Source organism: Neodiprion lecontei, chromosome 1 (genome assembly GCF_021901455.1).
Source record: "Neodiprion lecontei isolate iyNeoLeco1 chromosome 1, iyNeoLeco1.1, whole genome shotgun sequence".
Lineage (NCBI taxonomy): Eukaryota > Metazoa > Arthropoda > Insecta > Hymenoptera > Diprionidae > Neodiprion > Neodiprion lecontei.
Genome location: NC_060260.1, coordinates 29,134,379 through 29,158,365, shown reverse-complemented (window position 1 = coordinate 29,158,365; position 23,987 = coordinate 29,134,379). Strand labels below are relative to the sequence as shown.

General features: G+C 40.1%; 1 protein-coding gene and 1 long non-coding RNA gene across 14 annotated transcripts in view; one reads left to right on the top strand and one right to left on the bottom strand.

Annotated features, from left to right (window-relative positions):
• The window catches only part of LOC107220127, a 44,150-nt gene that overhangs the window by 14,516 nt on the left and 5,647 nt on the right, over positions 1–23,987 (top strand). For 4 of the 13 annotated variants that reach the window (XM_046734262.1, XM_015658581.2, XM_046734246.1 and 1 more), the window contains 12 exons: positions 1,563–1,675; positions 7,019–7,186; positions 8,950–9,033; positions 18,831–19,015; positions 19,885–19,975; positions 20,207–20,349; positions 21,183–21,321; positions 21,581–22,843; positions 22,928–23,114; positions 23,426–23,535; positions 23,643–23,781; positions 23,872–23,949. In XM_046734262.1, the coding sequence (XP_046590218.1) occupies positions 1,563–1,675; positions 7,019–7,186; positions 8,950–9,033; positions 18,831–19,015; positions 19,885–19,975; positions 20,207–20,349; positions 21,183–21,321; positions 21,581–22,843; positions 22,928–23,114; positions 23,426–23,535; positions 23,643–23,781; positions 23,872–23,949 (2,700 nt within the window). Of the gene's footprint in view, positions 1–1,562; positions 1,676–5,839; positions 6,425–6,612; positions 6,724–7,018; positions 7,187–8,851; positions 8,863–8,949; positions 9,034–9,111; positions 9,117–14,431; positions 14,530–15,087; positions 17,047–18,830; positions 19,016–19,884; positions 19,976–20,206; positions 20,350–21,182; positions 21,322–21,580; positions 22,844–22,927; positions 23,115–23,425; positions 23,536–23,642; positions 23,782–23,871; positions 23,950–23,987 lie in introns of those variants that run through there. The other 9 variants (XM_046734291.1, XM_015658582.2, XM_046734267.1 and 6 more) reach the window with 9 other exon arrangements.
• Positions 1,043–7,048, bottom strand: LOC124293494. The gene is made up of 2 exons (XR_006903352.1): positions 6,923–7,048; positions 1,043–2,619 (listed from the first exon to the last, which is right to left on the bottom strand). It is a non-coding gene; the product is annotated as an uncharacterized LOC124293494 (long non-coding RNA).

The window sequence follows — 23,987 nt, the reverse complement described above, 5'->3', positions numbered from 1 at the left end:
TAGTGTGGGTCCGGGTCATTGGTCGGCAGCCTTAATCACTATGTATATGAATGCAGGTTTGTGTGATTCCTTGATTTACCAGAAGTCTGTCGCAGAGGTACATTTAAAATAAAATACATGCGTACTGTTACAGCATCGCGATCCACTGGCATTATCAGCTTCTTATCTCCGTATTTTCTTTCAATTTGCAATCTGCATGACAGGCATAGGTATTACAAAAGAGTATACAAGCGTTGATCGCGGTTTATCTATCCGTAAAATTTATTATATGTATGTAAGTCTAGTTACGTGTTTTTAAATTACAATATTACCGCTGTACACGGCTGTATAATTAGTAACCTGCTTTGCCAGAATTGATAATATGGACAGGGATGTGACCAAGTAGATTATTATTAGATATCCTCATCCAAGCCCCGGAGGCAAGGGCAAACAGCCAGTGATAGGAAGACTGTTGAAATGAGAAACCAGGCGAGAAAGAAATACGACGAAAAACAAGTTAGAAGAAAAGAATTATTGTAATTATTACAAGAACTATTGACTAGTGCGCAAAACCACTGTCTTTAGATGTATATATACATATATATATATATATATATATATATATATATATATATATATATATACACATATATTCATACACATACACAGTTATTTGCATAGATGATGTTATACGACATTGAGAAGAAAATTTTATGGCCGCTCATCGAGCATCTCAGATTACTTCGCTTCCTAATACAAAGAGAGACAGAGACTGAGACAAAAAAACAACGCTGATTTGTTTCAATACTATATATTAATCATTAGAGATACTTACATAATTTACATGCGATTAAGGCATTTTTGTCCGCCCGTACCATATTTTTAAAAAGTTGTATAAAGGATTTTCAACTAAACGCGTGAAGTGTGCAAGCCTGAAGAATTGCCTCAGATATGGCAATAAAATGTTCCGTTGTGTCAAAGGTACAATGGGTCGAATCAAACAAGTCCATTACAATCGAGCAAGTGAATTCTTCGTTTTCATTTGATAATTGTAAGAGTGGTGAGAGTTTCGGTTTTCTTTTTTTTTTTTTTTTTTTACAGCAATTAATTTATTATTTTTCTAGTAAATCTGCGTTTCGAGAATCGCGCGTGAAATGAAATGTCGGAAACAAGTCAAGTATGCGATGTATTACAATAAAAACGGTTCTTGTTTTTTTTTTCCACTCAATCGCAAGAACAGTTCAAATTGTACATATTTAACAAGTGATAAAAGGATCGAAGATCAACAAATTAATATTACAGCCACGCGTTGACCCGCTGAAAATTAACCTAGTCGATACGCCCATTTGATATCGCATGTGAATTTTGAAGCAAATCGACAGGCATTTTTGTCTAATCTCTAAGGCGTCGTATAGAGGTAGACTAATCTTTTGAGACCCCGAGGCTCCTTCCTCTCTCTCCTCGCCCACCTCGTCCACCGCCGGCTTTGATCGGATTCCTCGGCGTTCCTCCGTCCTGCTCAATCTCACAGCTTATTGACTCTATTGATGTTTTTCTACTTTTTGCCTCACCTCTCGACGCAGGTTGTGGCTCAGAAGGAACGAGAAGTGGTTCGAGACCTTTGGCGGTTTGTCCGCCGACCACGACGACGCGTCTCACCGGTTCAGTACGGCCAAATCCGAGGTTTTTCTCGCAGGTTTGTCATCTTTTCCATATTCTTCTTCATGCCTATTTGTCAATTTATTTATTCACGTATTGATAAGTAAAAAGAATTTTTTAGCCACGTCGGCATCCGATTATTTTAACGGTATTTACGGCACCCACACGAAATCTTGCGACGGGACTATACCTGCGGTAAAAAACACGCGCGCGTTTTGTCTTTTTTTTTGTTCACATTTTTTTTATGTTCCTATGTCGAACGTTGGGAAGTCCTTGACATTTGCTTACGGAAACTGAAGACTAAGAAGAAGAAGAATAAATAATCACGTCGATTTTTTTTCTAATATAATAACCCGTTAATGAAGCACGACGAATTATATTATACAACCGGAAATTCGAATCGTCGATACTTATACCATGCATTATTAACTATATCCTTGGTAAACGTGGTAAATTATAAACTCGGTAAGCACATTAAACGAAAAATTTTTGCAACGCATGTTTTTCGAACCATCCTAATCGTGGTACCCGGATCGTAGTCATCTGTGAACGTCTCGCCAGCTCGAATTTCACGAGTTGATCGCGAATTGTCAAAAATTGAACAGCACTCGCGGTTTATGAAACGTTCAATAATTGTTCGGCGACGAAAATGGCAGAAGGGCTCAGCTTCGGAGCGGCAGGAAATTGGGCTTTAAAAAAGTAACGCTGCAGTGTTTGTGTGCAGGGAACAAGACGGCTTTCCCTCTAAATAATTTATCTTCCTAGAATGAACCTGGAGCAAATCCCTCGGGAACATTCCTCGGCGTGCGGATCGGCAAACCGCGTTGCAAACCTTGTTGTAAAATAATTGACCGTTGACTTCGGTGTTCTCTTGCCTTGACAAACATCGACAGCATTTGGCCCGCTGCATGGAATTGATTGGCGAATGGAATTCCTCAGACGTGCCGAACTACCGTCGCCTGTGTACGTCTCTCCGTATACCTAGAGAATGTTAAATAACTCTTGTTATTATATACACTCGACTTCGTTGGAGCCGAAGGAAATTTAAAAAAAAAAAAAAAAACGCGGTATTCGCTCCATCTTGCGCTATAGTACGCTCTCGGTAACTTACCGCCTTTGGGGCTCCGAAAGTGGAGATTTTTTAGATAACATATTTGTAATCAGGATGACAAAGTAGTGCGATGGTTAAAGAATAAAATGGCTACACAATAGACGACATCGATAATTCAGAAATGGAAATATCAAATTTAGAGAATTTTAAAACGCAGAGACTTCGATTATAGAAAAATCAAATGAGAGGTCAAAATATAAACCTAAATGCATAGAATCGATACAATAAATGTACAAATATAGGGAGATATAGAAATTTGGGTAAAAATATATAATACCTTCTATGTTTTTACCTTTAGATATTTTGATGTTTCCATTCATCGATTTTCTACATTATAAATTTTGAAATCATGTGAATTAGATGTTAGCACGTTTGAATACTCGATATTGTGACCTTTTCAATGTGTGGTCATTCTATTTTTTGACCCTCTCCGGTGAAATAAACCTACGGTCTAAATTTTCAAACATAGAAAATTACGGAGCGTCCATTTTTTTCTCTCTACTTCTCTACTCGCGATTTTATAGTTCACATTATTTGGCACGGTTGTTAAGAAAATCAGATACCCGATTCACCATTTGGCATACTCGTCAGTTTGCTTTTCCGCATGAAACATGGAACTGTAACAAATTAACCACGCAATGATCATTCAGTCTACTCTTCGCGAATACCGCAGAAAACGGCCAATCGCTCGATTTTCCAAGTAATTGTGTATTAAAGTCAATTACACAATTCCCGTTGCGTCTTACGTAACTTTTATTCATCATCCAAACCGTTATTGTTCCGCGGTGCTTTCACCTATAATTAATTCCATAACTAGGACCGAATAATCTGTACCGAAAAAAGATGCAAGGTGTCCGAACTGATCTACATTTTTCTTCTTTCTCTGGCACGGAATTTGTGACGCCAGATTTAGGAGTTAATGAGACAATTTTTTTTTACCCCCTTGGGCGGTCTTAAAACGTATTACGATTGGGTTCGTAATAATATCGAAACGTCGGAAGGATCGGACGTGAAATTTTCTGAGATGCATCAGCAGATCGTTACGTCAATCAAAATCCAAGCGCGACGATGACGCGATGACGGTTCATTATTTCTCAATCATAAGACGGGTGGTTTCATCGCATCTTCTACCGGCACAACTTTCAGGATTTCCAATTACGCTTGGATATGATACCGCGACAGAAAAAAGAATTTAACGATCGGCTTCTATCCCGGTGTACGTGAATCGTGCGATGGACTCTCTTATTATCCATTATATCGTTACCGCCATGCTGTTATTGTTCTTGCGGTAAATCGGCACTGAGCGTAATTGGGATGAAGAAAAATAGAGACGAAGGAAAGGAAATAAGGAAGGGTAAAAGAAAAAACAGCCAAAAGTATACGGCAAAGAAACGCTCGGTCCGTTAACTCGAGTTTTTTACGCCAGCCGTGATACGTTGCCGTTAGTCTACAATGGCATTTTATCACTCGACTCACGATTACGATCCTTTGCATTCTACGCAAACGTTGCTACGCATGGCGAAAATCTAGGATACGAGTCGAAAAATTGGCACCACGTACCATTTTTGCGTTACTTGGGTATCCATGTAATACGAAGTACATTTACAAGATGTTCGAGACACCGTTTACCGAGGAAGGTATTGCCATGGTGGTTTCACGTCGGCTCCTAGACACAAGAGTCCTTGGTTGCCAAATATGGTAAGACCGCATTGTGATGATAATTTTTCCGTAGCGTCTTTTTTGTACAGAGATGCTACTTCAAATGCAATGTAATGCATTTGAATCACGGTCCGACATGTTTTTCCGATACCGTCAATTGCAGGTGACAATGAGGTATACATACGCCCAGAAACATTACTCATTTGAATATGAATCCTGTAGTATAGAAAATATGGCAAGCCTTAGCAATTGAATATGGTTGAATAAAACCTGTCAATTTATGATTAATAAGCAATTTTTCTTTCAATATTATTCAACGAATTTTATTTCACAGATTCATGTGCAGACAAAACACTTTTCGATTCGGAAGGAGCGAAATTGCGATACCTCTGTAAATGTAGATTTGAATATGCATAAATCACAAGAATTTTTGCATCAAAAGGTTCGAAAACTAATAATATAAAAAATCAGGATCATTGCTTTTCTTTCAAAGGTAAAAATCAAAGTCACAAGTAGTTCTCTGAAAAGTATAAAACAAAAGAAAAAATATGTGACAACCGTGTGACTTCTTGAGCGGAAACCAGTGGTGTCCTGAATTCCGTAGGAACTAGTTTAGAAGCTGGTGATTTACTAATAATCCTGCTTTTCACTTGTCAGAGAATATATTCCACTGGTTGCGATATCGTGAGAATCGAGGAGTGATACGCGCTGTGATTTCGCAATTCGTATTACAATCTCAGACGGTGTTTCGATGAAAACGTGATAAAAATAACTTGACAGAATGAAAATCAACCGAGGGGGCGTGGTAACAAAAATCGATGAACAGAGAAATTGTGCCGATTCGGTGTAACACTAACAATGCGACGTGTGTACGAGACATAAAATAGTATCAATCGTACACGATCGCGAAAGGTTCGAATTTTCGTTGTTGTGTAAAAGGAATTGACGTAGGTATGTAACACATGTATGTATAGTCCCAGGAGAGTTAGAGAGCAGCAGAACTGTAACCGCGAACTTACTCGATTAGACGTGCTTTCGCCGGCGGTTTAAAACGTCGAGTACTGAGCCATTAAAGTGGGCAGGTATATAATCCCGGCACATGGAATATGAAGGAGAAAAGTTTTCAGCCGAAGAATGAGATATAAGTCGAATCTGCGCGAATGTGCGAAAGGTAAAAATGGAACGGCGTGGTCCACGATGGACGACCTTGACACGCGGGCCATTCGAAAGGCTCGCAACGACAATACTGACCGATTGATCCCGGGTGTCGATCGAGTCTTGGAATCCTCGCCGATCGCCGATTAGACTTAGACCAACAACCAGAGCTTCGACTATAGACGCGGCTGCACCAAGCATCCCAAAGTTTCCCTGGAGGCGAAACCGCGGTCGCAACCGCGCTACCAGTCGGTCAGTTCTGCTCCAGTAGCCTCTCCGACAACATCTTGTTCCTTACCCGGTGCTCCGTTACTTCTCGAGAAAAGTACTTTTTCTCGAGAAGAGATACGTCTCGCCTGACTCTGCGGGTTTTGTCATCGTGTGCTTTGGGTGCCAACAGCCTCGGAAATTACAACCACCCGTCTTAGTGAAAAAACCACCCTTAAACCGACCGTCCCGAGAGTGTGAAGTTAAAAGTGAACGCGAGGGAGTGACGCGGGTTTCGGGAGAAGAATATACAAGAGCTTTTTTATCTCTGGGCAAGGCACGTCGGGTCAAAATTTGAATAATAATCAAATTGGACCGAGAGTAATCGTAGATTAAAAGAGGGGGTAACGCTGCTCGACGCGTGTGAATTCGCGCGATATCTCCTCTGCGTGTGGATACAATGAGCTTCGTGTTCGAGGTAACGGGGATCCCGTGAAACTAGATTTACTAGACTGTCGTGGTCTGAACGCGTTTCCCGGGTATTACAGGCGGACTTTCGCCTATGCAGACTCGTCGATATAGGAAGATAGAAAACAAAACAGACGACGACGACGACGACGACGGCTACTAAGAAGTAAAACTGCTGTCGAATGAGTAAGTGAACGAGAGACTGGACCGGCGATACTGCATAACGATCTGATGTACATTTAAAATGGTGTAAGACGCGGTTAGAGGATGGAAACTGCGATTTGCAACGCGCTTTTTTGGGCCGGGACAAAAGTGACTCAGTACGGTGGGGTGTCGACTTATTCGTTTCTACCTCACCGTATGATTTTCATTGATTTCCAATAATTTGTCAGTCTTCTGGGCGATGACAGAAAATCACAGAAGCCACAAACGATCACTGATAATCGCGCCTAGAAAATCGCTGGAAAATCGTTGGAAATCAGTCGGTAAGCTGCAGGAAATAAACGAATACAATAGATTGTTCGTGAATTGAAACCATTTCTACGAACTGAAACTATTGCCGTTTGCGATTTCTTTGAAGTTAATCCATCGGGTGGTTTTAAGCAATTTGCAATGATTTCCGATGATTTCAATTATCTCGATTGCTTCCTCGTTATTCGATCCACACTCGAGTCTTTCAAGTACCTTCGATTTACAATTATTCTCCAACTTCATCTAACGATCAATCTGCATTTCACTACGACGACGAGACGTAATCTCCTGGGTTTTATGAATTTCCAGGAGCGGACTATGCTGGGGTTGGTCCTGGCGTGGGCCTTGCCGCCGGAGGCGAAGAGGATGCGGGTGATTCGGTGGAAAGGGTCCGAGAATTCGTCGAGAGGATAGTCGAAGGCCTCGTCGGAGACGTCGACGAGATACCGATAGACCGCCTCTACGATCACATCGCCTGTAAGTTGAACAGTTGTACCGAATTATGTTTACAATTGAGAATTTCGCAATCCGTCGTTTCTCGTCAATATTCGCTGGAAATACTTACATTCCGCCGGTTCAGTGCACCCTGGATTTGCTGTTTGTGCGTTTATGTCGCAACAACCGTCGTTGGCGATATTCAAAATATTTGCAAATATTAATCGGTGGCACGTGACGCGGGTCGAAGTAAAATTCCTGTCATTTCAATTGAAACGTTTCTCGTATCATTCGACTTGCGAAAATTAAGCCGAATACACCTGAACCTTGAACGGGACGTCGGAGCTCTGACTTTCCACCAAACGTTGTCGAAATTTTAACCGAGAGACGATAAATAGACGCCGTGTTTGAACGAGAGAAATCACCGTGCAACATGCAGTTATTATCGGATTCTAAATTGTAGTCACCCTATTCTCAAGGTGAGTTAACATTGGCGAAAGAACTAACGATCGAAAAATTTACAAGCTACTGGTGTGTGTGATTTGACTTATTTTCATTCAATTGTTCTATCGCATTGTTGAGTTTCACAGAGATGAAAACTAAAAACTGTTGTGAAAAGTCGAATTTCTTTTCATAGCGAATACAAAATTTCAGTGAAATGGGTATCGGTACAACAATGGATTAAATATATTCTTAAAATTACAAGAAAATGTGGTACTCGTAACTATTTAATGTAATTATAGTTGCCAATACTACACATTTTCTGATTATCGTAACATTAAATCTGTTTGTTCGCTTTACTAAATTTTTGCGATTGATCAAAGTCATTCATTTATTGTTGCACCAACATCAAACAGTAGTTGAGTGAAAACAAAGTACGAATGACAATAATAAAAAATACCAGTTTTTCTGGTTACAGCTACGAAACTAACTTCAATTTTATACCCAGAAGTGGTTAACGGTAAAGAATGGAAATAGTTAACGACTGCACAACAATGACCATACTAGAAATTTCTCCGATCGGTGCGACCGTGAATACCAGTCGCAATAAGCTCTAAATTGCGTAAGAAAATTCGCTTCTCGATTCCATTGCGCGATATTTCTGCGATATTTTTCGAAGCAAGTTATTCACCTTGAAAGTGAGGTGACTAGACTTTTGGATCTGATATAACGCGCCGCGGTTGTAGCTGATAACCAGTTTCTAGTTTCAAATTCTGATGTGCAGCAAACGCCACCTGCTGGTTGGCGCTAAAAGCTTGCCGTTCGGACGCGAAGTAGTAAAAGTAGAGTTCGTAGTCGGCCTACAGCCGTCGGTCGATCGAGTCGCGCGTAACGCGTCGCGAGAAATAATTCTCACTTGACTCTCGATTCGAGACTTGATAATCTCGATGCATTCTTCCTGTGTTATCAACGTTGAATGAAAAAGTGAGAAATCCAGTCAGACGGGTAAAAAGATATGTTTTTCCCCGATGTTATTGCCGAACGCGGATGACCGTCTCTCACTTTTTAGTTATACCTGTAATAGTAAATTGAAATAAATAGTTTTTTAACAGCGAGATAATTTATACACCTAGGTTTCGTTCGAGTGATTCGGCACGGAGTGAATAATATGACGATTATACGACGTTAACAATTAGCGGTATTATTAATTACTAATTCTACTAAAACAAAGTGAATGTAGATGAAAAATGTGAATTTGAATAAAAGCTTGTGCTGTTGTGTAAGTTCAAGTGAAACGCTTGTTCTGAACGCTGTGCATTAACAGTGCCTAAACACTAACATCGCACTAACGCATATTAACGCAGATGATCGATTTGTGGCAAACTACAAGCAACCATTGGCTGGGGCCCTAGCACGACTGGCGATAGCGCTTCAACTCTCTATCGGTAGTAAGTATCTACTGTTGCATTTATACGTGCCTGCTGCTTTGTTATTACGTTATGTTTTAGTGAGTGAGGAATTGAAAGCTGATGTGTTTGAAAAAATTTTATTACATGCGATGAGTCTTGAAATTTACTGCTAAAATTAACATTATCTCGGCTTTCGGTCAGATTCCAATTCCTCAAACGTTACAGAGGCTGATCCCCATAAAGCTTGTAAAAAATTGGATAATCTTATTCGTGCGGACTTTGAGACTTGCATATCCAGAAAAATGGAGTCGAGACGCGTACATATAACTAAATTCTAATTACACGAGTATGAACCTACTGCAAAGTTCGTTATTCTCTAAAATTTATGTTTCGTTGGCAAAATTTAGTGTGATTTTGTCTGAAATGATAATTTTCTTCAAAATCGATCATATCCATTTGCCGACGCTGAATTGTCAATACGCTTCTGTAGAACAAAAAATTTTGTTCATTCGAGATTCTATTTTTCTAAGTATTAACAAAACGACAGGAATTTGTCGAGTTGGTGGAAATTGCAATAAGATGCACTGCAGGAATCCGCGTCAAGGGAATATTACGTCGTGAGTGATAACCTTGTACCCTAGTCTTGCCACAATAGGCGTGAGTGTAATAACTGTGGGTTAGCATGCGTGGAGGTATACATACACCTGCAATTTATTTATGTACTCAAGAATCAAGCGATCCGGTGCCTGTTCAACCGTCGTCTCTCGGACGTAACGCGTTAAACACTGCGGAGTAACAGATACGAAAGAGAGAGAGAAAGAGTGAGTGAAAAAAGATGGACAAAAAGTTTGCAAGTCTGCAACGCGTTCACGATGATTACGTAATGTGACACAGAAATGGCAATTATCTCCTCCTATTACTCGCCGTTCTGTAAGGACGTGCGTTTTATTTCTTATACGTCTCGCAATCATCAAACAACCACGTCAAAGTCAAAATACCTATTTAATTCATGAAGCGCAGCGCAAATAGACGCGCTTTTTACCCCGGCTGGATTCGAAACTGGCTCCATAATAATAATGTAGCATATAGTGCAATAATAATTGTTTCGCGGAGTCAATGAACATTTTTTTTTTTCTTTCTCAACACGCGTGCAGAGTCTATTCCGCTTATCTATATTGCCTGGTTCATTCAAAGCTCCTGAAAACGTTTGCATACCGTAGTATCAGTAGTAAATTTCATAATTTCGCAAATTTCAAGCTCCGGGCGTCAGAGGAGTGTTTCAACTTCATTTCACAATAAGTGCGAATCCCTAACGATGCTGTTAATATCATTCACGAAGCGAATTACTTGCAATTATCGTACATAACTAATACGAAGTGCATAACTTTTACAGCTTGAACTTTAGTTCTTTCTGTTACTTTTTTCTTTAAAGAAGATCGACAGCTTTGCAGATTCGGTGAAAGGTCAAAGCTGATGGTATAACGATGCAATCTCTGAATCTAGCGTATATCTCGTACAATATCGTAACATTAATTGCAGTCCATTACCAAATCCGGGTGCTATTAATAGTCTTTCTATAAGTGTCTACTTTGAACGAAAGAATAATGTCTATAGAAAATATATAAATTTGAACAACTGGTGAATTTGAAAAATTAACGACGGAGCCAGGAATCGAACCTGGTATCTAGCGATGCTTTACCGGAGACTTACTCCACTAGACCACCTAGCCGCCCTGACTCTGTTGTCATTAATTTCTCTCATAACCAGTGAGTTCAAATTTGTTTTCATGTGCCCGATTTGTATGAGTAAGAATTTCTTCTCTGCATGCACGATGTAAGGAGACTGTAGTGTGTAGATGTTATGTTTACCCTTTTTGAACGGGCATTGCCGTCTTACGGGCTTCTCATCGGAAGCAAAGGATTCAAAAAGGGTAAACATAACATCTACACACTACAGTCTTCTTACATCGTGCATGCAGAGAAGAAATTCTTACTAATAATGTTTATATTTTGGAGGACGGTTAGTTTTTATCTTCTTTATTTATTATCATCATTTCCCTCTGTAAATTCTTATACAAAAACCTGAATTCGAAAGAGCAAAACATTCGAACGCCAATGCATCTTGGAATAGCCATGACCAGCAATTATCATTCAAGTAATAAAACTACGTAACTGCATCTTCGTTCGGACCTTGCACGTCGCTTCAGGAAATCACAAATTACTGCTGCAGGGAATATAAAAAAAAAAACAGAAAAAATTTCCGCTGACTATGCAAAATACATCATAATTCGATCGTAATTTTCCACGCAATGGGTATAATTACTACCTGATCAATGTCATCGGCAAGTCCCCCTAAAAATGCAATAAAAACCTAACAATCAAATTTTTGTAAACACCGTTCGATGTCACTGAAATGCGCCCATAAGCATTATAAGTACAACGAAAGAAACTTTATATTCTGATGAAAATGACAATTTTCCTATTTAATCGCGTCAATTTTACTGACTGCAATGAGTCGATAAAGCTGCTCGAAGGTTTTGCGACAAACCGCAATAATTGCACTCCGACTTACGGTTAATTCCAATCGCTCGTAACTCTCTTTTTCCTCTCTCCGGTATCCGCCCTCGTAGCATTTATCGCATCGCATAAACGTTCCAAGTCGGCATGTACACGAGCTTACACCTGGCAGTTGGTCTTATCTCAACCCAGGCTGAGCAGCATTTGATATCGCGGCACAGCCGTTGACCCGTCAAATCTGTGTCACTCCGCCCTCGCACGCAAAGCGTAATTTGGTGAGCGTGTAAATGTGCAGGATATGGCCCATTTCATGGCAGGTAACGTGCATTAGAGGCCGTATCTTTGAAGATAACGCAAGATGTTTTTCCTTTTCCGTTTTTTTTTTTTTTTTTTTTTGACGCCGGTCGACTAATCTTCCATATCATTGCGTAAACATGTACTAAAAAGTCGTAGTTTGAAAGGCGTCAACTCCCCGAGTTTTTAAAGAGATTGGTTGGACGAGAATGGATCCCTTTTTTCCATTCTTCATTAACTTTCATTATGAGATAAATCGTAAATTGAATATTCATCAAATTATTATATTCATAAGCTGCGAAGATCACGTTGAAAATATAAAAATAGACAATACTGGAATTAGAAACTAAAGCTTAGATATCGACGATTAATTTCAACGCGCTTCAAGATTGTTCTACATTTAATAGATTAATCATTTTATTTAGCAGATTATTTTCTACAAATTTAATGAATCACCTTTTTTCATGGTGCCAGTACTGTGAAATATTTAATTTTACAACGTTGCATCGATATTGACGGAAATTATCAAAAAATAGAGACATTGAATTGTCTACCAAAGAAAAAGAAGATCTGTTTCAGTGCCTTTTTAGAAGATTTATTTCTGACTATGAATTAAATAAACCATCGTAGTAGAGTTAAAACGAACGAATGTACTAGGTTTTGAATAATGTTTAAGTAATTTGGAATGAAACATGGATGTATAAGCGTTTCTTTATTAATCCAGTATTTTATATTTTTTTATCTTCAAAGCAATCTTCGTAGCTTCCTGATATAATCATTCGATATATATATACATTTAACATGCAACTGTCGTATAAATAAAATTAATAAACAGCATCGATTTTTGTCCATCGAACCTCCTTAAATTCAGATCCTCTTAATTCGGAGCTGATTTTCTTGAATGACATTGACATTTCTAATACGACAGTATAATTCTCATTCAAATTCGTGTTCTTTGAATAAATCGGATCTATCGTAAAGATTGCGTGGGGTGAGAGGCTACGATTTCTCTGGTGCACAAACTGCCGGAGCAAATTTGCGTTTTCTGTACGTGTGCGACCGTATCAATCGCCCCGATTTCTACGTCCGACTCGAACCTCGATGCATGTAATCGACATGTGAAGCGGAGTCTCATTTTTTATTTGTCTCGATCAAAGTGAAATTCGACTATCTCTATACCCGTTGATCTTTCATTGTTTCAATTCAGTCGAGTTTGTGTTCCAAATCGCCACCGTGCAAGACTTGATTTTTGTGAATTCCATTATCCTGAAAGCTAATGCGTATTTTTTACTCGGTTGTATATAACATGTAACTTTCGGTCTACTGAAAAGGTATTCGTCTGGCTTTTTTGTAGTTCGTTTAAGGCAGTCGAGTCTTTTTCAGACAGATAATCTCAAAATTGGAAAAGAAATCCCGGTAAAAAATTTAAACAATTAATTTAAAATTCTCAAGAGAATGCACAGAACTAATCAGAATTAATTCCCAACAATATTCGGCATTTTCGTCACTGATTGAACTAGATAAATGAAAACAGAATCAATTAAAAACGATAATAGTGCTGATGCCATTCACGAATACACATGGATTCGAATCACTGCAGTAATCAAACAAAAACGAATTGATACAAATTAATTGATCGCGACGTATTAAAATTCATTTGAAATAAACTGAAGATTGTACAAAAGAATCGAACAGAAATTGCGTTAGAATTCCGAGACTGCAAAATAAAATAATAAAAAAAAGAATACGTAAAGATGCATGAAAAACAACAGAAAAATTAATTCTTATTAATTTTTGTATCATGAAAATGAATCTACTTTAATACGTTTCAAGCTTTTATCGTTTTAATCTGGTTTTAGCAATAAAAAAACCGGACAAGTGCGAGTAGGAATTGCACCTTGAGGGTTCCGTGCAAACTTGGTTCTCTTTTTATGTGATATAACTACAAATGAACTGTTTTCGGACTTTTTCCTTTCGGACCTTGCTTGCCTTCAAATTTCATGATCACAGATAAACGGAAAGTCCCCTACAGGTTTTGATTTGTGAGTCTGCGAGTATCAAAATATGTGACCGTATCTTTTGATTTCGTTAACTCGGAAGCTCGAATTTATTACATCTCCAATGGACCGTAGACTTTAGTATTTGATATTAATTTCATCTTGATACCTCTACCAGTTTTTAAGAAAAAGGGTTTTGCCAAGCGGGCAACGAAATGATAACGGTTTCGTTTTTACCTTTCGAGGTACGGAACCCTAAAAATACTTCTAAGCCATTGTAAATTTGATGATTGTCTTGCGATAGTCGAAGAAGCTCTTCTTCGATGTGAAAAGAAGCCACGGTATTGAATTTCAATGAAAGAAAGAATTCTGTTTCAATAAAATCGATTCAGATTAGCAATTACATTTCACGAAATCTGAGCGGCCCTAATCCACGGCTAACTTTCATCTCAGTTTCCTGATCCTGAGCACGTGCAGTCGTAACTTGGATCCTGATATACCATAATCGCGCAACGACGAACGAGCTTGATGAAAAACGTACGTCGGTCTGTGCGAAATGATCCCCACCGAAAGAAGCCGTACGTTCGCCAGTAAAGTAGAAGCATCGTCGTGTATCAAGAGGCCACAATTAGTAAGCCGGGCGTCGCGACGTCGGCCGCTGGCTCGTCTCAGATACTCCATGAGTGACAGTGTGAGAGGCATTACAAAAATCTACGTATAATTTCGACGTACGCCGAAAAATTTCACCTTTCTCATATCGCGTTTTCCCACATCTCAGACTCGACAACCGACAGCGCGGCCTCTGTTTCATCAGTCAGCATCGCGCTTTCATCTCCCGCGTTTTGATCGCACTTGCATCGGTTTCCGACGATTGCGCGCGCGATTTTTTTTCTTTCATCCCTTTTTCTCTGCTCGACTCTGTCAAATTCTGACCATTCGCACGTGAACGGTGAACCGCGTTTGTGACAGGGGAAAAAAGACTAAGGACGAAGCTGTACAACGGAGTGATTGAGATTAAGTGATCGATTGATTTTCCACCCCCGCCTTTAATGTATAAGTGCGTGCAATGTGACTGCTAGGGTGGTCTTTGTGTTTAAAGGTTTAGGTAATCGCACTGCTGACGTTGGAGTTAGTTAGCGATTGTTTGAATGGTGTTTTGGAAGAATATCGGTTTTCGATGAAATTTGAAATGTCCTGACTCGTGTCAATTTTTTGCAAATATTCTGTGCAAAGAGAGCTGATATTATAGTATATTAACGCTGTAAGGATTGCTGCAGTTTGGGTTCTTACCGTATAAGTTTTCACTCGTCAGACCGTTCGAAAACATTTTCCGACATCCGCGAGCTCACTATTATACTTCATAAATGCTTTCGAAACGCCTGAAGGTATACGATACGGAAAAAACATCGTTAGAATATAATCTATCGGATCAAAGATCAAAAAGTGTCCGTGAGCGTGAGTCGCTCTTCGTGTGGTTGTTGGAAAAGGAAGAAAACAAAAAAGAAAAAAAAAACAAGACAATAAAACCCACGTCATCTAGGATTTATAAGTTTTTTTTCCATATTTCTACTATCGCGTGAATAAACGGAATAACATTGCAGGAATGACTTCGTTATTTATATTCAACGATTCGTATTCTGTTCGTTCATTTTTATTTTATTTTTATTTTTTTTGAATCTTCTTATCGCTTACCATATATTTTCATTTTTCAAACGTTCCAAGGACGCAATCAATCGAGACGGTACATGTAAAACGAAGAGTAGGTACTAAACGACGAGACTTGGAGACCGAACTCTCGAGTATCTTTCGAAAACAAATCTTATGAAACGAGACGGAATTTACCAGGTTATCATTGAGCACACAAAACGCTGGCACAAATACGTTCACCGTCGGTACGTCAGGAATACGTGTACACAGGGAGGCTTTTCGTATCTCACAATCAACTTATCACCCACGAAAGCTTTTTACTCAGTGGCAAATGTGCGTTGACAATTCGCGATCGTCGCGGATCACACGTGTCATGTACCGGATATAATAGAAGAATATCTCGGATGCTTTAGTACCGACAATGAATACGTGCGGAGAAGCAAATTGATTGTTTAATTAGCGAGGCGATTAAATATACGCGAAATCGAATGTTTGCCCATATCCTTTTACGCATTAAAGAAATCGCGGGAAGTAGATAATGCAAACAGAGAAATATATATCGGTGAAGTGCCGATCGCCAAGTTTCATTTTTCAACTAGAAACGATTTTACAACGTTTCTCAACGACGAAACTATAATTACACATCCTTGCCTGAGGGTTTAATATGCATATCTTATACATACATATATAATGGCTTGTAAGAATTTGTTACTATAGGTATATTATGTATCGGGAAACGAAAGTCGGTTTTCAGCCTTTGATGAGAATTTTTGCTCATTCCGTATTTGTCCTGCACTAGATTTCAAAACTGGTAAAACGCGTGTTTGATTTTTTTTTTTTTTTTGCGTTACTTTAATCGAGTTAAAGCGCCGTTTAATTTTTATCTGTGTCTCATCAATAGCTTATCATTGAAATATATCGATCTCTTTACGTAACTGAAATTCACTGTAACTCGTTTCAACGAAGCGAACTAGAAGGTTTTTAGAGTTTTGGAATACGGTGCGATATTAAAATTACGCATCGAAGCGAAAAGGTGTTCATTATCAGGCCGAAAAAAAAGAGTGGCTCGATTGGTTACGAAAACATGAACTGTTACTGGAAATTGAGAAACAGATAAGGAGTCGATACACGTACAACGGGGCGTAGATTGCGTCATCGCTTTGTCATTCGTTATCTTTTGCGCGTTTATGAAAGAGATAAGTACGCCGTTAAGAATAGGGCAACAATGACTTTCCGTCTCATATTAATCTCGTAAGTCTCGCAGCGTTGTGTAATAAAAAAAATGTATCGACAGTAATTTCCGGCCTCGCGTACGTGACGTTATTTTTCTACATTTTTATTCATCACCCGAATAGATTTTTCACCGCGTTTTTCGAATCGATGGATATCTTGTAGATCCTAAGGGATTCACATTTTCATCGTCGCAGTGGGAACGAGCTCTTCGAAAGAAAAGTTTTCTTTTTTCAAACAGGTGCGCGAAGGCGTAACATGAAAAAATTGTTAATAAATGATACCGGAATTCCTAGAACAAATGTTGACGCTGATCGGTGGCATAGTCATTGCCTACTTCATCTACTTGTTCCTCAAGAAGAAAGATGGTAAGATTATTATCTAGTCATCACCTCTCGCAACTACCTGCACTAATTACACCTTGTGAATCGTAAGATCATGTACATGAAGTCTGCAAAATCTCGAATCCATACCATTAATTACTGGATGTAATCTTTTTATTTTTCTAAAGTATTTCGTTTCGTAATCATACTCTTTTATTTCTGTCAATTCAAATTTCGTATACCAGCTAAATCGGATTTTGCGAATCATTAAGTCGAGTCTTAACGGATTATAGTACAGCAGCCTGACTGGCCTCACTCTCGAAAAATCTTTAATCACATGCGTATACCCTACGAGTTCACCGACTGTCAAGAAAGATTGACAAAAAAAAGGGGATTCCGAGTTATCGTCAGATCTTATATCAGACCGACCTGAACTAAGTTTTCGCTGATTTTACGCGACGTTATAAATTAATCGGGACAGGGACGACGGATCCTGAATTCACGTAGATCATGCGGATCGGAATCTTCGAATCTTACCAGAGTCGGAGGCTCGGAGTAAATTCCCGACAAAATGTCAATGACGTGAAACTGGGAGGCTGAATGACGCGAGAAACGGCCTCGGAATCCCGAGGTTTCCAAGATAGTTGGAATCTGGGAGGCGGAAACAGTGTCGAGGAAAACCTGCGCCGAGTCATAGACAAGATGGTAATAATCGATTTCCTGTTTCGTGCTCGTACTTACTCTGACCGCAATCTTACCGAACGACCTTATTAAGGCCACGAAGGTAGGGACGCGGTGACGCAGACGTCGACCTTCACCTCCGGTCTGGAGGGATCAGGGCTAGAAAGTCAACGCCATAACACGATCCTCGGAGAGATTATTCAATTGTGCATCAAGACTAGATTCCTTCGGATTATGGGAATTGTTTTCTGCTGGAACATGGTCTAAGCACCAGTTTTTGCCGAATTTCAATGCTTTTTATTACTTTTCATGGGATTTCTAGCTCAAGTCTGAGAGGTCTCCCACACTATGTGACTCTTTAAATAACGCGTTATAAAGTATACTCATTCCAGTTTCTTGCCGAAATTGTCTTAAATAATCGTGTACTTATTCGGTTTGACAGTAATTGGACTAGTCTTATTTTAATCTGAGTAATAAAACATTTTTTTTTTTTTTGCAAACTACCGTACAAGGTTGGCTTAAATCTGCAATTTTGTAAAAACGTTGTACAGAATGTAGAAATTGGGAATTATCATTCTCGAAGATAATCCAACTACTCACACGATTATATCCGTGAAAAACTGTACTCACGGTCGATATTAAGAAAATTTCGCGAAAAAATTGCAATAAGTGGATTGGATTTTTTTTTCATTTCCCTCAGATGTTAGTTATATTGGACAAAAAAATTACACGCTGTTGATAACCTCTTATACTAATTCTAACTATGGAAAAAAACTGATTCCCAGACCTGGTTATAGCAAAAGAAAAATACACACATTTCTCCAATTCAAAAATACTCGCATAACAGCGTCTGGTGCTGAGCACCTGTTGACCTGTCGTCATTCGTTAATGGGGTTAGTAATCCACACGGATTTTCACCTCGAGGAGAAAATCTCAAGGTCGCTATGAGCCGGTGTCGGGAGAATTACGAAAACGAGAATCACCGAGTGCACGAACCGAAGCTCGGACATTCGAATTTACATCCGAAGCGATGACACGCGGGCGAAACTTTCGATCCCCTCGTCGATTTTCGAAACAGGGCTTTCGGCAACTTAAACTTTACAGTATTTTCTCACGTATCGATTCTCATATCTAATTACTATTCCTAGATAAGCCGGCAGCCGATACTCCGACAATGGCGCACGCCGCGCTTCGAGATTTGGTCGAACGCGCTGTGGAGGAAGCGAGGAAGTTGCCAGGACTCGGAAATCCGGATGCCGGACGATCCACCGAGCCCGGAGATGTCGCTGACCAGACTTATGAGGATCTCCTCGCGACTGCTATACTCAACAAGGTAAACAACTAACAACAAGATGTGTAAAATTATGCGAGACGATGACGGTGCAACAATTTATCGCTAATGTCATTGGGGCCGCGGATCTGCATGGTTTTATCTACCTTTTTTTTTTACCTTTATAGCCTGTTACCGAACACCGCGATTTATGTACCTATAATTTATATGTTGGAATACTTTTGTGGAACTATAAACACAGTTACTTAATCAGATTGACCCTCGTGCATATATGACCCAAGAAATTCACTGAAGCTACAGCAGATTGATGCAATTTCATGAAATGTGTACTTTTGTGGTATTTCAGAAATTATTATAAACCTATTCAGCAACGTGAAAATCTTTCTTATTTTTTTTTTGCAGTAAAACTCGACTGTCCTTAAAGATAATAATAATAAACAAAATATGAAATATTCTGAAACTACGGCCGTTATTTAAATTTACGCACGTGCCGGTTCAACGGTTGATCTATCCTTCAGACGGTTGTATAAAAATAATCGAGCAAGGAAGTTCCTTCAGCCTCGATATATGCATAAAAATTATCGTATTCTTGTGTGAAAAAAAAAGGTTCGTCGGTTCATCGCCGTTTATATGTATAGATAATTGCGTCGTTCTTTACCAAACGTTTAATTGACGCACAAGAAATTACCGGTAACTACCTAAAAAGACGTCAAACTTTGTTAACATATTCGTACATCGCAGTCTCTGCTTTATAGTTATACAATGCTTTGAATATCTATGTATAATTTCTAGTAAGTAAGCTATCAACGAGTGAAGAAGAAAAAATTTCTGTCCGTAACGTAATAATGCAAAGCTTGGTTTTAAACTTGACGATTATATTTGCAGACGAATAAAGTTTGGATGTATTTTAGGTGATCGAGAAGTATCAAAATGAACGCGTCGACGACAACAGCAACACAGTGGGCGCCAAAAGAACCTCCCCGAATCAAAAATACATCACCAGTAAGTGCATATATGCGTTTCCGATAAAATGTGATCGAAGATCGGCGAAGTTGAAGATTCGTAGCTCATCTTAGCGCGTCTGATTATCGAATGATCTACCAGCAATTCGCGTACGCCTACAATCGACGAGAGAAAAAAAATTTCGAGCGAAGAATTCACATTGTTTTCGAGGCATGTTTAACACACTAACGACACTTCCCGGGCGAATAATTCAAACGAATCATTAAACAGGTGAAATCGAGGTGGGACTCGACGAAGGCGTCGAGGAAGGCAGCAGCAGCCTCGAACCACTCTCTCAGGACGAGTATGGCAGCGATTGTAGCGCACCACCCTCGAAATATTCCATCAATCGTCAGGAACCACTGTCGTTGACGGTAAGCTTCGTAAAGCTCTGCACAAACACAATAAAGAAATGAAAGACAATATAAACTTGTTCATTGGACCAAGTATTGCCACCCTGTAAGAAGATTTACACAATCTCTTTAGTCTGCGTCGTCGTTACTGATTATGTGTCATACTCAAATACATTGAACAAGGCAAAGTTGGTGGAAAAAAAATTCAGACTTACAATACATGTTAATTTATACCGATTTTTGATTCCGAGCATAATGTGGCCGGATCCCTGAATCGTAAGAACTTTGGATATACCCGGCGCAATTAGGAACGGACTCTGTCAACAGATTGCAGGCCTGCTGTATTGCAATGTTTAATTTCTCCTAGTCTCAGGATTGGCTAAAGTCTGGTGTGCAAGATAATTGCGAGTGAGAAATGGGAGAAATACTGCGAGAAATTTTGCTGCATAGAAAAGTTTTAGCAAAAAGTTTTCCATGACGATGGTCGTATTTATCATTTCTTTATGAAGGTTGTGTAAGATAAAAAAAAAAGAAAACTTGCTAAAAAAAATAAATCTACATGGGCAAATTTTCGTGACACACTACGAATATAGACTTTTCGCGCAACCATACGCAGATCACAGCGCAATATTGTTTATCGTTCGTATACATAAATAAATACGTTTCATTATCATGAAATTTACACAATAATTAGACAGTCTATAATTAAACAACGTCTGAAACTAAGAGCCAACCTTACAAAAGTGTTTGTGCGACGCGGAGAAAGGTTAAGCTAATTATTCAGGAGTCATTGCACTCATAATTTCATAAGAGTTTAATGACTTCTCTTTTCGACGTTACACATTCCGTTGCAGATAGAAGAGCACATCGAAGAAGTGACAACGACCTACACTTCGGACGAGGAAGAACGAGATGAGGCCGCGGCGAACGGTCTGAATTTCAACAACGCGCATCGTGTGCCTTTCCCCGAATTTGGAATGGACATAATCGATCGTAAGTTAATCGACGAAAGTTTGTTGAAAAATTTTTTACTTGTTCTTTTTTCGAGTCAGGTGCCGAGCTGCGTTTAGTGTGCCTTTTTTTGAATTCGCAATTTTACGACGCACGTGAAAGTTCGAGTTGCAATTACAGAATGGCTTTCTACTAGGCTTCTACCCAACTTCTAGATTCGGACTGTGCGGAATAGAATACACGATCACCATGCTCGCCATGTGCGGCTTTGAACATGTCCACGTTTACTTTTAATTCACAGTTTCTCAAGAGTCTTCCGAGGAATTGCTCGACGAGACGTCGACGCCGACGCACGTGGATCTAGTCACGCCTGTAGAATCATGGGAGGAGAATTGGCTGTTTCAAAAGAAGAAGATGCAGGCTCAATCCGAACCAGTCTCAATGCTGGTCCCAAATCCTAGCGAAGATTTGAAACCTTTGATTGGCGACAGAGAGGCCGATGACACCTCAGATCTGTCCGACTGTTCCGCTCATTCCGACGAAGAAATTGAGGACGAACTACTCGAAGTTATCAACAACGTGATTCCAAAACCTCGAGGTAGTCCGGAAGAGTCCAGAGCTTCTGGTTTGGCGGAAGGTAAGGAAAGACTGGAAATTGAAACGCGGAGTGCAGATAATATCCGAAAGATTGGTCACGAAAATCTAACGACGAACACCGCAACCCACTTCCAAATCAACGAAGCTGGTGCCAACGGAATGACGAACGGACATAACGAGCAGAAAACCGAGAGTCCATCGTCGGGGAGGTCGGATATCAAACTTGGCATTGAAGACATGCTCGTGTTCCATCTGAGGGACAAAAATATCTCGCAATCCGAGCAGAAAACTATGCGTCAGGATCAGTCGAGCGAGTTTATAGAGGCGGAAAAATCGTCGGGAAATATCGTAACGTGGGATGAAACGACCGGTGGTAGTGTAATAAAAAGTCCAGAACCAGCTTCTATATTGAAGTCGAGAGCTTCGGTCGAAATTACGAGTCGAAACGGGACCCAAACAATCGTGGTGAACAGATCGTCGACTTCTTTTACAGAAAAGACTAATTCCGATGTGACAGGACCTCAGGTGCTTGAATCGGTCTGCCGGTCCGACCAATCCAAGGATCAACAAGCCAAACGTCCATCCGTTATTCCACGAGATAACGAGGTAGATAAGATGCCTCAAGACCAGCATGTTGACCTGGGGGATGATTTGTGCTCAAAAGGATGCCCAAGAACTCCGACATCATCTCCTCTCGAACAGAAAATCGGCGTCCCAGAAATTCAAACTCGTACCGACCTCCATTCGCTGGATGAAAAACTCGTATCCATCGAGACGAGGATTGACACGAAACTTGGTTCGCTTGAAGAAAAATTGAGAAGCCACGTTCCGGACCTCGAAAAGAAGCAAGACCCCAACGTAACGGAAGTCGGAAACGGAGTGGTCGAAGCGCGTTTCGCTTTCATAGAAAGCGGCAACGAGAATCATCGCACTGTGATAACCAAGGAGCATAGAGACGACCTGCAAAGTGAGTTTATTAAATCTTTTTTCGTTTCCTTTCGAAGTCAAGAATCGTTCACCGTTTCTCACTGCACGCTTTTGTAATCATCAGACGAGGATGGAGCTCAGCAGGAAAGCGAGTACACCGAGCATTACGACACAGCGACCCAGAGACACCTGGACAGTTTAAAGAGACCCGCAAAAGGTGGTAAAGATGACATCAAGGTAGTGGATATTCACGACGATGACGATATTCCACCGCCGATACCCTCGACTCCCCCGCCGATTGCCAGACTCAGGTATGATTCTAATGAGTTTGATTCACGTCAAGCCAGTTTTCTATTCGACACACTGTGCACACGGATGATTCACCGTCATGAATTTGAATCGAGATGTTATCTCTTTTGTTTCAATCGGAATGAAAGGTGTTTAACAAAGCGGCTGCGGCAGTGGTTCAGTTATACCGACCACACGTCATGTGGTTCAACGTGTTGTCTTCGTGTTTTCGTTTTCGTTCAGTAATTTTATGCTGTTATGTATTTCAATCGCGCTTCCACCCTTCTTTTCCTCGCATGGTATCGTTGTTTTAATTCAAGATTTTGCTGTGCAGGCAGTGCCGCGAGGCTGCGGAGTTAGCCAACCTCGAGGTTGATCAACTCGAACCGGCCGAACGGAAAAGGGTCGAAGTTGACCTGTTTCTCGCCACCCCGCCTCGACCAGGTACTTAACCAGTTTAGATTCTCGCTCGATTTACCAATCGGCACACGTCGAGTCGCTGCTCATAAAGATGAGACGGAATATGTTGTTAACGAGGCGAATTTTCACAGGCACGATAGCCGAGCGCGAGCATAAGAAGTGGGAAAATGCCGCACCGATAGAGAACAATCCTTACAGTGAGGAAAATATTCAGAAAAGATTGTGGCAACGGCAATACTCCCGGAAGGTTTCATCCGAATCTTTATCTGGGTGAGTGTGAACAAATTTTTTTAGTCATTTCGTGTATTTTATGTCACCGTATCTTCGTACCATTGAGAATAACGCAAGTGGAATTTGTAGAGTAAACACCGAAATACCAAAGGTGGATGGAACCTCTATTCAAGTGGTCCTGGGCGCTGGTCAACCGGACGTTAAAAGGTAGCACACGAACCATGAAATGCTTGATCGAGTAGAAA